The sequence below is a fragment of the Peromyscus leucopus genome, unplaced genomic scaffold, assembly GCF_004664715.2.
Source record: "Peromyscus leucopus breed LL Stock unplaced genomic scaffold, UCI_PerLeu_2.1 scaffold_1166, whole genome shotgun sequence".
Classification (NCBI taxonomy): Eukaryota; Metazoa; Chordata; class Mammalia; order Rodentia; family Cricetidae; genus Peromyscus; species Peromyscus leucopus.
In genome coordinates this window covers 1-12,190 of record NW_023504299.1, presented here as the reverse complement: position 1 = coordinate 12,190, position 12,190 = coordinate 1, and the positions used below count along the sequence as shown (strand labels likewise).

Genomic DNA, 12,190 nt, shown 5'->3' with positions numbered 1-12,190 from the left:
CATGAGCAGGCTTTTTGGAGCCCACTACCTATGATGGGACACCTCCTGCAGTCTTGAAGCAGGGGGAAGGGCTTGGACTTGCCTCTACTCAATGTGCCTCCCCATGGGAGGCCTTGTCTTCTTGTGGGTGGGATTGGGGGGTGGGTTGGAGGGGGAGGCTGGGGGCAGCGGGGGGCAGGGATAGGGAAGAGGGGGATCTTTGATTGGTGCATAAAATGAATAAAAATTTTTTCTTAATTAAAAAAAAAGAGAATACTGTATTGAATTTACCCAAAGTCATTTGTTGCTGGAGGGCTTCTCTCCAGCTTCCACCAAGCCCCACAGTCCCACAATCCACATATAAAATAATCACTCAGACGCTTATAATACTTATAAACTGTATGGCCGTGGCAGGCTTCTTGCTAACTGTTCTTTTATCTTAAATTAACCCATTTTTATAAATCTATACCTTGCCACATGGCTGGTGGCTTACCAGCGTCTTTACATGCTGCTTGTCCTGGCGGTGGCAGCAGTGTCTCTCCCCCTTCTTCCTGTTTCCCCAATTCTCCTCTCTCCTTGTCTCGCCTGTACTTCCTGTCTGGTCACTGGCCATCAGTGTTTTATTTATATAGAATGATATCCACAGCAGTCATTATGTTGGGCGTTATCTGTACTGTTATTAATTTTTATTAACTTTCAGCAACTTTTGCTGCATATATGTTGTACACACACACACACACACATATATATATATGTATATATATATATATATATGAGAAATATCTGATATATAAATATCTCATATATATGATCTATCTGTATACATACATAATTGTAATATTCTTTTGTTTGATTAACGAGTATCAAGCAATCTTTTTTTAAATCTTTTAATTAGTTTTATATTGACATCAATTCTATCACATATTATAGTATTTATGACTATTTGTTTCTTAGTTCCATTTGCTTGGTGTAGCTTTTTCCAACCTTTAACCTAAGGTGTTGTGTGCTATGATGGTGAGGTCTGTTTCTCAAGGCAGAAACAAATATGGTTCCTTTTTCTAATCCAATCTGATAGTCTGAATCATTTTGCTGAGATATTGAGACCATCAACACTGAGTTATTATTGGAAGGAGTGTAATAACTCCTATCATGTTGTTGTTTTGGGTATTTTCTTAGAACTCTGGATTAACTATTCAGTAATTGTTTACTCATTTCCTGCAACACTGAATATGTTTAGTCTCTTCTGGCTAAATATCCCATTCATTATTCTCTGTGGAGTTGGATTAGTGATCATAAGTTTCTCAACTATTTCTATTGTGAATATTTTTATTTTTCCTTTAATTTTTACAGTTTTTCGATATATAATTATTATAAGAGAATACATATTCATACTAATTTCTGATGTTGTCCTGAATTTCAGTTGTAATTACAGCTTTTGATTTGAGACTTATCATTTGAAATTTCTGAGTTTCTTGCCAGGCGGTGGTGGCTCACAATTTTAATCTCAGCACTTGGGAGTCAGAGCCTGGCAGATCTTTATGAGTTAGAGGCCAGCCTGGTCTACAGAGCAAGAACCAGGAGAGGCAACAAAACTATAGAAAAATCCTGTCTCAAAAAAACAAACAAATAAAACAACAACAAAAGAGAAGTTTCTGAGTTGCTCTTTTTGTTTAAATGTTCTTTATTCCTTCATTGTAGGTGTTTTCAGTGTTCAGGAGAAGGTTGAGATAATACTTTTTTTGAGAAACTGGTGTCCTGTATTAACTGGATTACAAGAACAGTCACCATAAAGGAACATAACGCCACTTAACTGTCCTTTTCTGCCTTGTCTTCTTGTGATCTCTTCATGTCTGGCTGCTGTACTTGGAGTAAGCTCTCCTGAGCATGTATTCATGAGGCTTATAGATTCAGGAGGCACAGGGCAGTGAGTTGGAAGAGAAGTCATTTTCACGCATGAGAAGTTTCAAAACAGTTGGAGGCATGGGGATGAATAATTACAGAAAAGCCATGCAGTCTGGTATCATTCTAGAGGAAAAAACTTGGAGGCATCAGAAACTTGTTGAGTAAGAGCAATGTTTACTTAGAAGTTCAGAGAAGACAATGAAGAAGCCCACCTAAGATGTTGGAAAGATCGATGACATCATAATTGAAAGGGGAGGTAGGTCACAGGAAGAGAGTAGGCTGTGGGACAGGAAGCAGCTGGACTACCTGGTGGTGCAGGGAAGGCAGGTCTCTAAGTGCCAGGTGAATCTTTTCTGTGGGGCAAAAAGACATAACTGATGGTGAAGCAAAAATAAGTACTTGAGGATCTGCAGGGTAGAAGAATATGGTGTAGAAATAAATCAGCCCACTGCTGCCTTAAGGAAATTACAGAAGAATTGGGAGGGCCTTTGAAGAGATCAGGCCTACATTGGTCGGTGGGGGATGTCAGGTGTGGGGGAGCTGAGGGTGAAACATAGGTGTTGAATGTGTTTTAATTTTGATCAAAGTGTAATCTCAAATTGTATTTGTATTCATGTAATGAAGACCTTTTCTGTTTTAGGATCAAACTTTGAGCTTTATGCATGGTATGTTACAATGTTGCTCTATTGCCTCAGACACATTTGGTTAATTCAGTAAATACGTGCATTTGTTATTCACTAAACCTTATACAATATTCACTAAAATTATCATATTTGACTTTGACATACTATCCTAAGAATTTATTTAATAACTTCTGCTAAGACATTAGGTGGGTTTATATGTACAAAGTATAGTAGAGTAAGTAGCAAAGTTATATTTCTATTTATAACTATAAATTCATACTAAATAATGTTTCCTTTCTTCATTCCTTTTCTTTTCTTTTTTGAGACACAGATTCATATCGCCCAAGCGTAACTCAAACAAATAATCCTCCTGCCCTACCTCTTTTCTAAGAACTAACACAGGGCTTCAGCATGTAAAAAATTTCTTGACCAGCTGAGCTATGTCCCCAGGACAATAAGTGACACTTTGACGCTATAAATGTCACTTTGGTCCTTATTTCATCTCAGACCTCTGCACTATTCATTGTCTCCTTTAAGGTGCCCTTTCCTGAGCTTATGTTATAGCAGGAAGACATGCAAATTGTGTTCCCCTCTGCTCTTGAAAACCAGACCTGACCCTACAGTTCTGACAGAGGCACCCAGATCTGAACTCACAGGTCCTCCTCCCATTCTGTGATCATCACGGAACACAGAACATTGAGCATGGAGTTGAGACTGAGCTGGGTTTTTCTTGTTGTTCTTTTAAAAGGTGATTTATAGATATGGAGATATACTAAGTGTGTGAGTGGACATGAGTGTGAGGGTCAGTGGACATCTGTGACACTTTACTGAGAGGATTCTCTCTTTGCAGGTGTCCAGTGTGAAGTGCAGCTGGTGGAGTCTGGGGGTGGCCTGATACAGCCTGGAAAGTCCCTGAAACTCTCCTGTGCAGCCTCTGGATTCACATTCAGTAATGCTTGGATGAACTGGGTCCGCCAGGCTCCAGGAAAGGGGCTGGAGTGGGTTGCAAAAATTGAACCCAAAAGTTATAATTATGCAACACACTATGTGGAGTCTGTGAAAGGCAGATTCACCATCTCAAGAGATGATTCCAAAAGCAGCCTCTACCTGCAAATGAACAGCTTAAGAGCTGAAGACACCGCCATTTATTACTGTGTTAGACACGGTGAGGGATCTTCAGTGAGAACCCAGACACAAACCTCCCTGCAGCGGTGCTCAGAACCAGCAGGGGGCGCAAAGCGCACACAGAGAGGAGGAGCAGTTCAGTTCAGGAGCAGGAACAGTTGATTGCTGTTTATGTGGTCACAGCTGTTGCTCCATCTACTCATTTCTCAGAATGTTCTCTACATTTACCGTTTGTGAAAACTGTTCTGCTTTTCTGAAGCTTTAAATATATACACCACACAGTTTAATATGAACTATGTGTGGAAAATCGCCTCTGATTGCAGAAATGACTCTGCTCAGGTCACCAGGATGAAATTCTTAGAAGGTCCGCAGCATTCATGATTTTTCTCCCTCAGGACTTTCAGGACAAAGCCTCAGTGTTGTTTTGATTAGGACAGCGTTTCACATTGGGAGAGCCATGAGGGAGGTGAGGCCACACACTCCAAAAAATTCTCAGGTCTTTCTGATTCCCCTGATAACTGCACATCAGGCACCGATCTGACCTGTTTGTATTTTTAGTTCATTCTGTTACAAAATCTGTATCTTTCATCATCATATCTTTCATTACATTTTGTTCATAGCTCCTGGCCTTTGTTCTAAACACAGACAGGAGCTACTGATTGTAAACTCAGCTGGTGTCTAGGGTGTAACTCTGTGGGAGGAGGGGTGACTGGGGAAGGTTGTTTCTGAATGAAAATGTGTGTGTGTGTGTGTGTGTGTGTGTGTGTGTGTGTGTGTGTGTGTGTGTGTGTTAAAGAAATGTGAATGGTCCCAGGTATGGTGGAGGATAAAGTTTATTATATACATGTGGAGAGATTAACCAGAGGCAGGGGCCCCTGGAGAGTCCAGAATGAAGATTACACTGATCAAGGTCAGGAGAGAGGATGGAAAGGAGGGTGGATAGAGGGGAACAGGATGCAGCAACCAGGAGGTCCAAGGAGATAAGAGAAGGACCAGGTAACTGAAATAGTTGAATTATATAGGACAGGGCAGCTGGGGAAGGGAAGCCCAACTCCTTGACCGGAGACATTTAGGGTAGAGTAGGGTATGCCTACAAGGATGGCCCTGTAACAGCTAGAGACTGAGAGATGCAGGGAGAACCTGGCAGCTGGTGTCTGCTTTGATATGTTAAATAGAAACCTCTGTAATTTTTCCTGGGTTGATATCTAACACTCACTCCTTTTTGTTGATACTAAATAAGTTTTAGGGATGGCATGTAATCTAATCCATGGCTAACTATTTCATGCTGTTACTAGAATATCACTGGTGAGTGGGGCCCAAGGAACTGGGGTGCTGGCCCAGTCCAGAAGAGCAGACTGTTTCCCTTGCAGACCAGGCTCTAGAGCACCTTCTGGGCTAGGTGCTTGCAGACAACATTTGAAGCAGTTTGTAAGGCTGGACCACCCCATACGAGCCCCTTTGAAGCTTTCTGGGATGCAGATTTTGAGGGAACACGTAAAGCTGGCTAGTTGCTGGAGCAGTCAGCAATTAATTTGAAATCTGGTGGGGCCAATTGCCAAGGGACCAGTCCTGAGCAGTTCTGGTACTGAAGTGGTCTGGAAACTGCTTATAAACACAGGAGATTTCTTTGGGGCCAAATCTTAGTTCTTCATTTTATTTTTGTCTTTCTGCCATTCCTACTGTGTTATCTCTCTGTTCTGTTCTTTTACCCTGCTGTTTGTCTTCTTCTTGGACTTGCTATTCTCTTATCAGAATCAGAGTATAATGATTGTTTCCAGGATCACTGCAATGGTGTATTCCAGATGCAATGACTTTTGCCAGTTTGCAGGTTTTGAAAGATTGATGTCTAAGACCAGTTGCCCTTTCCATCTTCTATATGCTTTGTAGTCTTCTAGGGACAATATAGAAACAGAGGTGACTGGAAAGCTTCACTAATGAGGGAATGCCTCAGTTTCTCTAAAAGGCACACAGTGCCCCAGGAGCCAAGGATTTTAACTAAAAACTTCTGACATGTGCCTTTCAAAGCCACAAGGCCAGATCAACCCCATTATTCCGTGCAAAACATGATGGCTCTAGGCCAAAGCAATATGCTTACTTTTCCTAGGCACAGTGATTTGCATGCTGTAATCTTTAGTGACTCAGTAGTAACAGCAGGTAGTGCTGGAGCTGGATCCATCTGACACCATGAAAGACTCTACACTATGAGAAACACTAATGACCATAGAAGCACAAATAAAAGGAATCTCTGACCCATGTTCAGTATCTCCAGAAAACCAAAAGTCATTTTGCCTGAAGTTGATTTATGTGAGCACTGAAGTTTTAGGCATACATTACTGTTCAAGAGAGACAGTTAAACTTCACTATAATGATCACAGACCATGAAGAACCACTTCCAGAGATCCCTGGGTTGGAACAGGCGATCATAGTTTCTGTATGGCTGCCTCTAGGGAGAAGATGAGTCTGTTTTCAGTATTAAATGGGATAATTATTGTTTAGAGGCAGGCTTAAAAATCACAGCCACAGGGGCCCCTCAGGCAGTGTGGTTAGAAGCTGTCACTAGTGAATGAGCCACCTTTTAGGAACTTAGTGCCTATGGTGAGACACTTTGCATAGTCTTGGTACAGGGAGGAGGGTTTTGGACCTGCCTCAACTGAATATACCAGGCTCTGCGGATTGTCCATGGGAGACTTTGTCTTGGAGGAGGTGGGAGTGAGGGGTGTGTTGGGGGGCAAGGCTGGGGGTTGGAGGAGGAAGGACAAGGAAATCTGTGGTTGATATGTAAAATGAAAAGAAAATCTCTTCGTAAAAAATAAGAAGCAAAAATCACAGCAACAGAAGAAGGCAATGTGTGGTTATAAAGAAGCCAAAGATTATTTTATCGTGTGATGTGTGATCTTTATATTTGGCTCTTAGATATTGAATCTCTAGTTTGATAGTCATAAATCCTATCTTCCTTCCTAGAACAGCACAATTATGACCAGGACTGGCCAATGATATCTAATTTCCCTCAAACACGATTAGTTCATAGAACGGTGTATGGTCAGAGTGGAAGAAATCATAAGTATTTCCTTTGATTGACAGACTGTTGCTGAATGAGACATTCCATTTTTGTTTACATTGTTAAAATGAGAGTGTATGACATGGGTATGAGGGCAGGCCATGAACTGGGGACAGAGGTTCCCAAGGAATGAAGATGGAAACAGAGACGTGAGAGGAAGACTCACACTGATGAAGCCTCACTGTATATCCAAGGATGACCTTTAACTTCTGATGTTCCTGCCTCTACTTCCCCAATGCTAGGGTTCCTCCACTTTATGTGGTGCTAGAGATTTAAAGCAGGGCTTCATGAATGCTAGGCACCATTCTACAAAATGAACTATAACCCAGACACTACTTTTTTTTCAAGTTTTAATAGAGATGTTTATTTATTTGTCTTTGTTTATATGCTCATACACACACATGTAATGATTCATAGATAAAAGTCACAGAATAACCTTTCTCTCCTTCTATCTTGTGAGTTCTGGCACTAGTACTCAGGTAGTCAGGCTTGGCAGCCAGCATCATCCTAGGTATACATACATATAGAGAGAAAGTAGGTGAATTAATGTAGTTTTCTAAGTCACTGGGCCGTAGAGGTAGACGTTGAATTCCTGTCCCCCTGTCTCTACCTGCTGGGGTTACAGGTATTTGATACTATACCTAGCCTCTATTTGGTTTAAAGTGAAGGCATGAGGTACAGATACAGCTCAGTGGTAGGGTGCTTACTTAGCATGTACAAGGAAATAGATTTAATTTTCAATACTACAGAAAGAAGGGAGGATGTCAAATCAAGCTGCTTTTTCTATTATTTTCATGCCTACTGACTGCTTTTTTCCAAAATAATAAAGAAATTTATTTTCTGTGGTGTGATATTTTGATTAAATTGTGAAAATAAATCCTGTTTGAGTCAGAAGGTGGGGGTAGCCAGTAACTGACCAAAATTAACCATAGAAGTTTGGAGCACTGTGGACTGATATGAGACAGGAAGTAATAAGGTGAGGCTGAGAGAGGATCTCAGACCTTTTGGAACAAGGAACAGAAGTGGTAGGAAGTTACTGTTGGCTGCTCCCCTGCTTCTCTGATCATTCAGGTTATTACACAGACATCTGACTTACGATTTTTTATTGGTAAAGAATAATTAGATAAACCCTTCAGTTTTCTTTTTTAAAAATCAATCAATCAATCAATCAATCAATCAAACAAACAAACAAACAAACAAAACCTTTTGTATAAAATAAGCCATCCCAATCTGCAGAGGAGTTCTCGACCAGCAGTAGGCACACTTAAACCAATAATCAATAGGAGGAAATGAGATGAGGCGTTGAGGGGACTCCATAGCCTCTGTGGACTCCTTTCCTTCTTAAAGTCTGTTAGCTGAACATCACCTGCTACAGTTGATTGGTGAAGTCTCCATGTTCAAACAAAGTAAAAATTCTTTGTTCAACAGTGCACAGATTTTTATTTTCTCATTTAATTTATTAAGATTTATTTATTTATTTTTGATTTTGTGAAAAACATTTTTTATTCAGTATATTCTAGTCATGGTTTTCCTGTGCAGCTCCAACCTAATCTTTCCTACCTCCTCACCTCCCTACCACTCAACTCCATAACCTTTTTATCTCTATATAGAATGTTAACAAATAGACAAGATAGGATTTAAAAACAAATCCAAGTGTTACACACCTGAAACCTGTAGGAAAAGCAAATATTAATCGGATGAATATGAAAGAAGATTACAAATGCTCCTAATTTAGGAATTTTAGAATTTCCAGACACTATTATCCTCATCACAATCACCACCTGAAAATCAATTTTGGCCCAAAGTAGACCAAATGTCTCAGGTTGGAATTCTATTTTTAAATTAAGAGATCAGGCCTTGAAGTTATACAAACAGGGTCTGCACAGGTCTTGGGGAAGGATACTTCCTCAGATAGAATGAGTTTTGGATCTCAGCTTCCTGCTGGCTGGCCCTGGTTTATTCTGCCTCTTTCTCCATCTAGACTAGGTCCTTATATAAGAAGTACCCTGCCTCATGAATATGCAAATAATGTGAGTCTATAGTGGTAAATACAGAGGTGTCCACACCAAACACCAACATATGACCTGTGTCCTCTCCACAGTTACTGAGCACACAGGTCCTCACCATGGGATGGAGCTGGATCATCCTCTTCCTTCTGTCAGTAACTACAGGTAATGGGCTTTCTAGTTCCAACCCTGAAGAAGGAACAGGGACTGAGGTAACAAAGACATCCACTCTGCCTTTCTCTCCACAGGTGTCCACTGCCAGGTCCAGCTGCAGCAGTCTGGTTCTGGACTGGTGAAGCCTGGGTCCTCAGTGAAGTTGTCCTGCAAGGCTTCAGGCTACACCTTCACTGAATACTATATTAACTGGGTGAGGCAGAGGCCTGGACAGGGCCTGGAGTGGATTGGATACATTTATCCTAGAAATGGTGGTACTAACTACAATCAGAAGTTCAAGGGCAAGGCCAAACTGACTGCAGACACATCTTCCAGCACAGCCTACATGGACCTCAACAACCTGGCCTCTGAGGACTCTGCGGTCTATTACTGTGCAAGAGACACAGTGTTGCAACCACATCCTGAGTGTGTCAGAAACCCTGGAGGAGTAGGAAGCCGCCCTGGGACTGAGATGACAGAGAAGATTAGCCTGGAGACTTGCTCAGAAATAATCACTTTGAGTGTCCTTTGTCACTTCACAATCGTTTTTTTTTTTTTTTGCTTTTTTTTATTAAGAAAATATTTCATTCATTTTACACACCAATCAAAGACCCCACTCTTCCCTACTCCTTCTCCCCAGGCTCTCCCTCCTAACCCACCCCACATTCTCCCCCACAAGAAGGCAAGGCCTCCCACGCGAGAAACATTCAGTAGAGGCAGGTCCAAGCTCCTCCCCCTGCCTCAAGCCTGCCCATGGTGTCCCATCATAGGTAGTTTGCTCCAAAAAGCCTGCTCATGCACCAGGGATGGATCCTGATCTTACCACCAGGGGCCCTCACAAGCAGATCAAGCTACACAACTGTCTCACCATGCAGAGGGCCTAGTTCAGTCCCATGCAGACTCCACAGCTGTTAATGCAAGTTTCATGATTTTTCACTAGTTTGGTTTAGTCTTCTCTGCAGGTTTCCCCATCATGATCTTAAAGCACTTGATCAAAGAATCCTTCTTCTCTCTCTTTGATTAGACTTTTGGAGCTCTGCCTGGTGTTTGGCTGTGGATCTCTGCATCTGCTTCCATCAGTCACTGGGAAAAGTTCTGTGATGACAGTTAGGGTATTCACTGATCTGATCACTGGGGTAAGCCAGGTCAGTTCAGATACCCTTTCCAATATTTCTCATAGTCCAACCTGGGTCATCCTTGGGGATTCCTGGCAACTTCCCTAGCACAGGGTTTCTCTCCATCCCCATGGTGTCTCCCTCCACCATGGTATCTCTTTCATTGCTTTCCCATTTCATCCCAATTCCTTGTGTTCTCATCCCCTACCCTCTACACTCCATTGCCCACCCTTTATCCCTAGTTTATTCATGGAGATCTCATCTATTTCCCCTTCCCAGGTTGATCCATGCTTCCCACTTTGGGTCTTCCTTGGTAACTAGCTCTGGGATTGTGTATTATTGTTTGGTTTTTATTTGCTTAACATCTAGTATCCACTTGTGAGTGGGCATATACCATGTTTATCCTTCTAAGTCTGGGTTACCTCACTCAGGATGATATTTTCTAGTTCCATCCTCTTGCCTGCAAATTTCATGATGTCATTGTTTTTCTCTGCTGAGTAGTACTCCATTGTGTATATATATCACATTTTCTTTCTTTTTTCTTTTTTTTTTTAATGCCGAATGCTGTTTATTGAAGGAGGGAAGAGGTCTTAAATACAGGTTTATAGCACAATGGGAGAACCCCCAGAAGGCATAAGTTCACTACCGATATTCTTCAATCTTGCATCTTAGCTGTTAACACCCATTATGCAGCATACACAGACAAGGAACTTCCCTTAAGCATTCAGGAGAGTGGAACCCACAGGGAATTAGTATAGTAAGGATATCAAGGTCAAGGTCAGCAAGCAAGGCAATAGTTACCCAAAAGAGGGGCCCAGCCCTACAGGTCCTCCTTTTACTGAAAAATGAGTTTCTGATTTAGGCTGTGTGGTACTTCAGCAGGTCACCTTACCCGTCTTGGAGATGCCTGCCCAGGCCGCACAGGTGCTCTGTCTTAGGTTGGTGAGCGCCCCCCAGGCATTAACCATCTCTGAATACTCATTATCTTACAGGCTCAATTGTGTGTGAGCTGCAGAGTTAACTGCTGCCAAAGATCTCAAAGTGGTACTGGGCTTGCAATCTGTGTGTTCAACACAGAAAAGACCAACAGAGGTCCTATCCCACCCATAGCTAGTAGGCTAAAGGCAACTGAACCATTCCCTTCCTTAACAAGACTTACTACAAATTGGAGTCCTTGTAAGATGGTATCCCAAAAGCAAAAGGAACTTGAGTTTATAAATTTATAATTTTCAAAGACAATCAAAATGTATACAACTATTGAATTAAATTTACCATGCCCAATAGAATGAAAGATTAAATAACTGTGGTAGCTAGATTTGTTGCCAGGGTATCCACTGTGCTAGCTGTTGTGGTGGTATTCTAATTGTACTGAAATGTGATTTTAATTGTATGTTAATAAATAAAGTTGCCCAGGGGTCAGATCTATTAGAGCCACAGACAGAGTATGGCAAATCTTTCCTGCAGCCATAGAGGAAATCCCTGCTCAGAGCGATTAAATAACCAAATGCCTATTGGAATAAATCATGCTGGTCAGGATGATGAAACAGAGAGAATAGAAAATTCAGGAGAAAACACAAAGAAAATTTTTTGGCAAACTTCTCTTAATGAACAAAGACCAAAATTAACTAAAAAACTAAATGGTGTTTTGTTGTCTGATCTGGTAGACACAGGTGCGGACGTTACCATAATTGCACCAGAATTTTGGCATCCAACTTGGCCTCTTCAGGAGGTAAATGTTCAACTGTTAGGAATTGGGACATTATCTCATGTGAAACAGAGTGCAAGATGGCTGGAATGTATAGGGCCAGAAGAACTGAGAGGAAAATTAAGCCCATATGTGGCTAAAATAACTATGAACCTGTGGGGTCGAGACTTGTTGCAACAATGGAATACTCAGATTAACATCCCTCCAATCTCAGAAACAAATCATAAACTAGCACATGTTACTGAGAGAAATATTAGAAGATATTGTTCTAATGAGTGGTCACCAGCCATCCGTATTATACAAGAACAAGGCACAACAACTGATGATCTTCCAAAGACACCAACAGCTCTACCTTTAAAATAGTTAACAGACAGCCTGGATGGGTCCAGCAATGGCCTTTAACAACAGAGAAACTCCAGGCTTTAGAAGAGCTGGTAGAAGAACACTTAAATGCTCAGCATATTGAAGAATCAAACAGCCCTTGGAATTCTCCTGTATTTGTTATTAAAAAGAAATCTGGTAAA

General features: G+C 41.3%; 2 gene segments (V, D, J or C); both read left to right on the top strand.

Annotated features, from left to right (window-relative positions):
* The first annotated feature begins 3,109 nt into the window (after nucleotides 1–3,109).
* LOC114686617 lies at nucleotides 3,110–3,882 on the top strand. The segment is given in 2 exon segments: nucleotides 3,110–3,252; nucleotides 3,355–3,882. Coding segments are annotated over 2 exon segments (483 nt in total).
* Nucleotides 3,883–8,769: 4,887 nt separating this feature from the next.
* On the top strand, nucleotides 8,770–9,390 carry LOC114686615 (the record flags this gene model as incomplete). The annotated part of the segment is given in 2 exon segments: nucleotides 8,770–8,858; nucleotides 8,942–9,390. Coding segments are annotated over 2 exon segments (495 nt in total), but the record flags the coding sequence as incomplete, so codon positions are not given.
* Nucleotides 9,391–12,190: the final 2,800 nt, after the last annotated feature.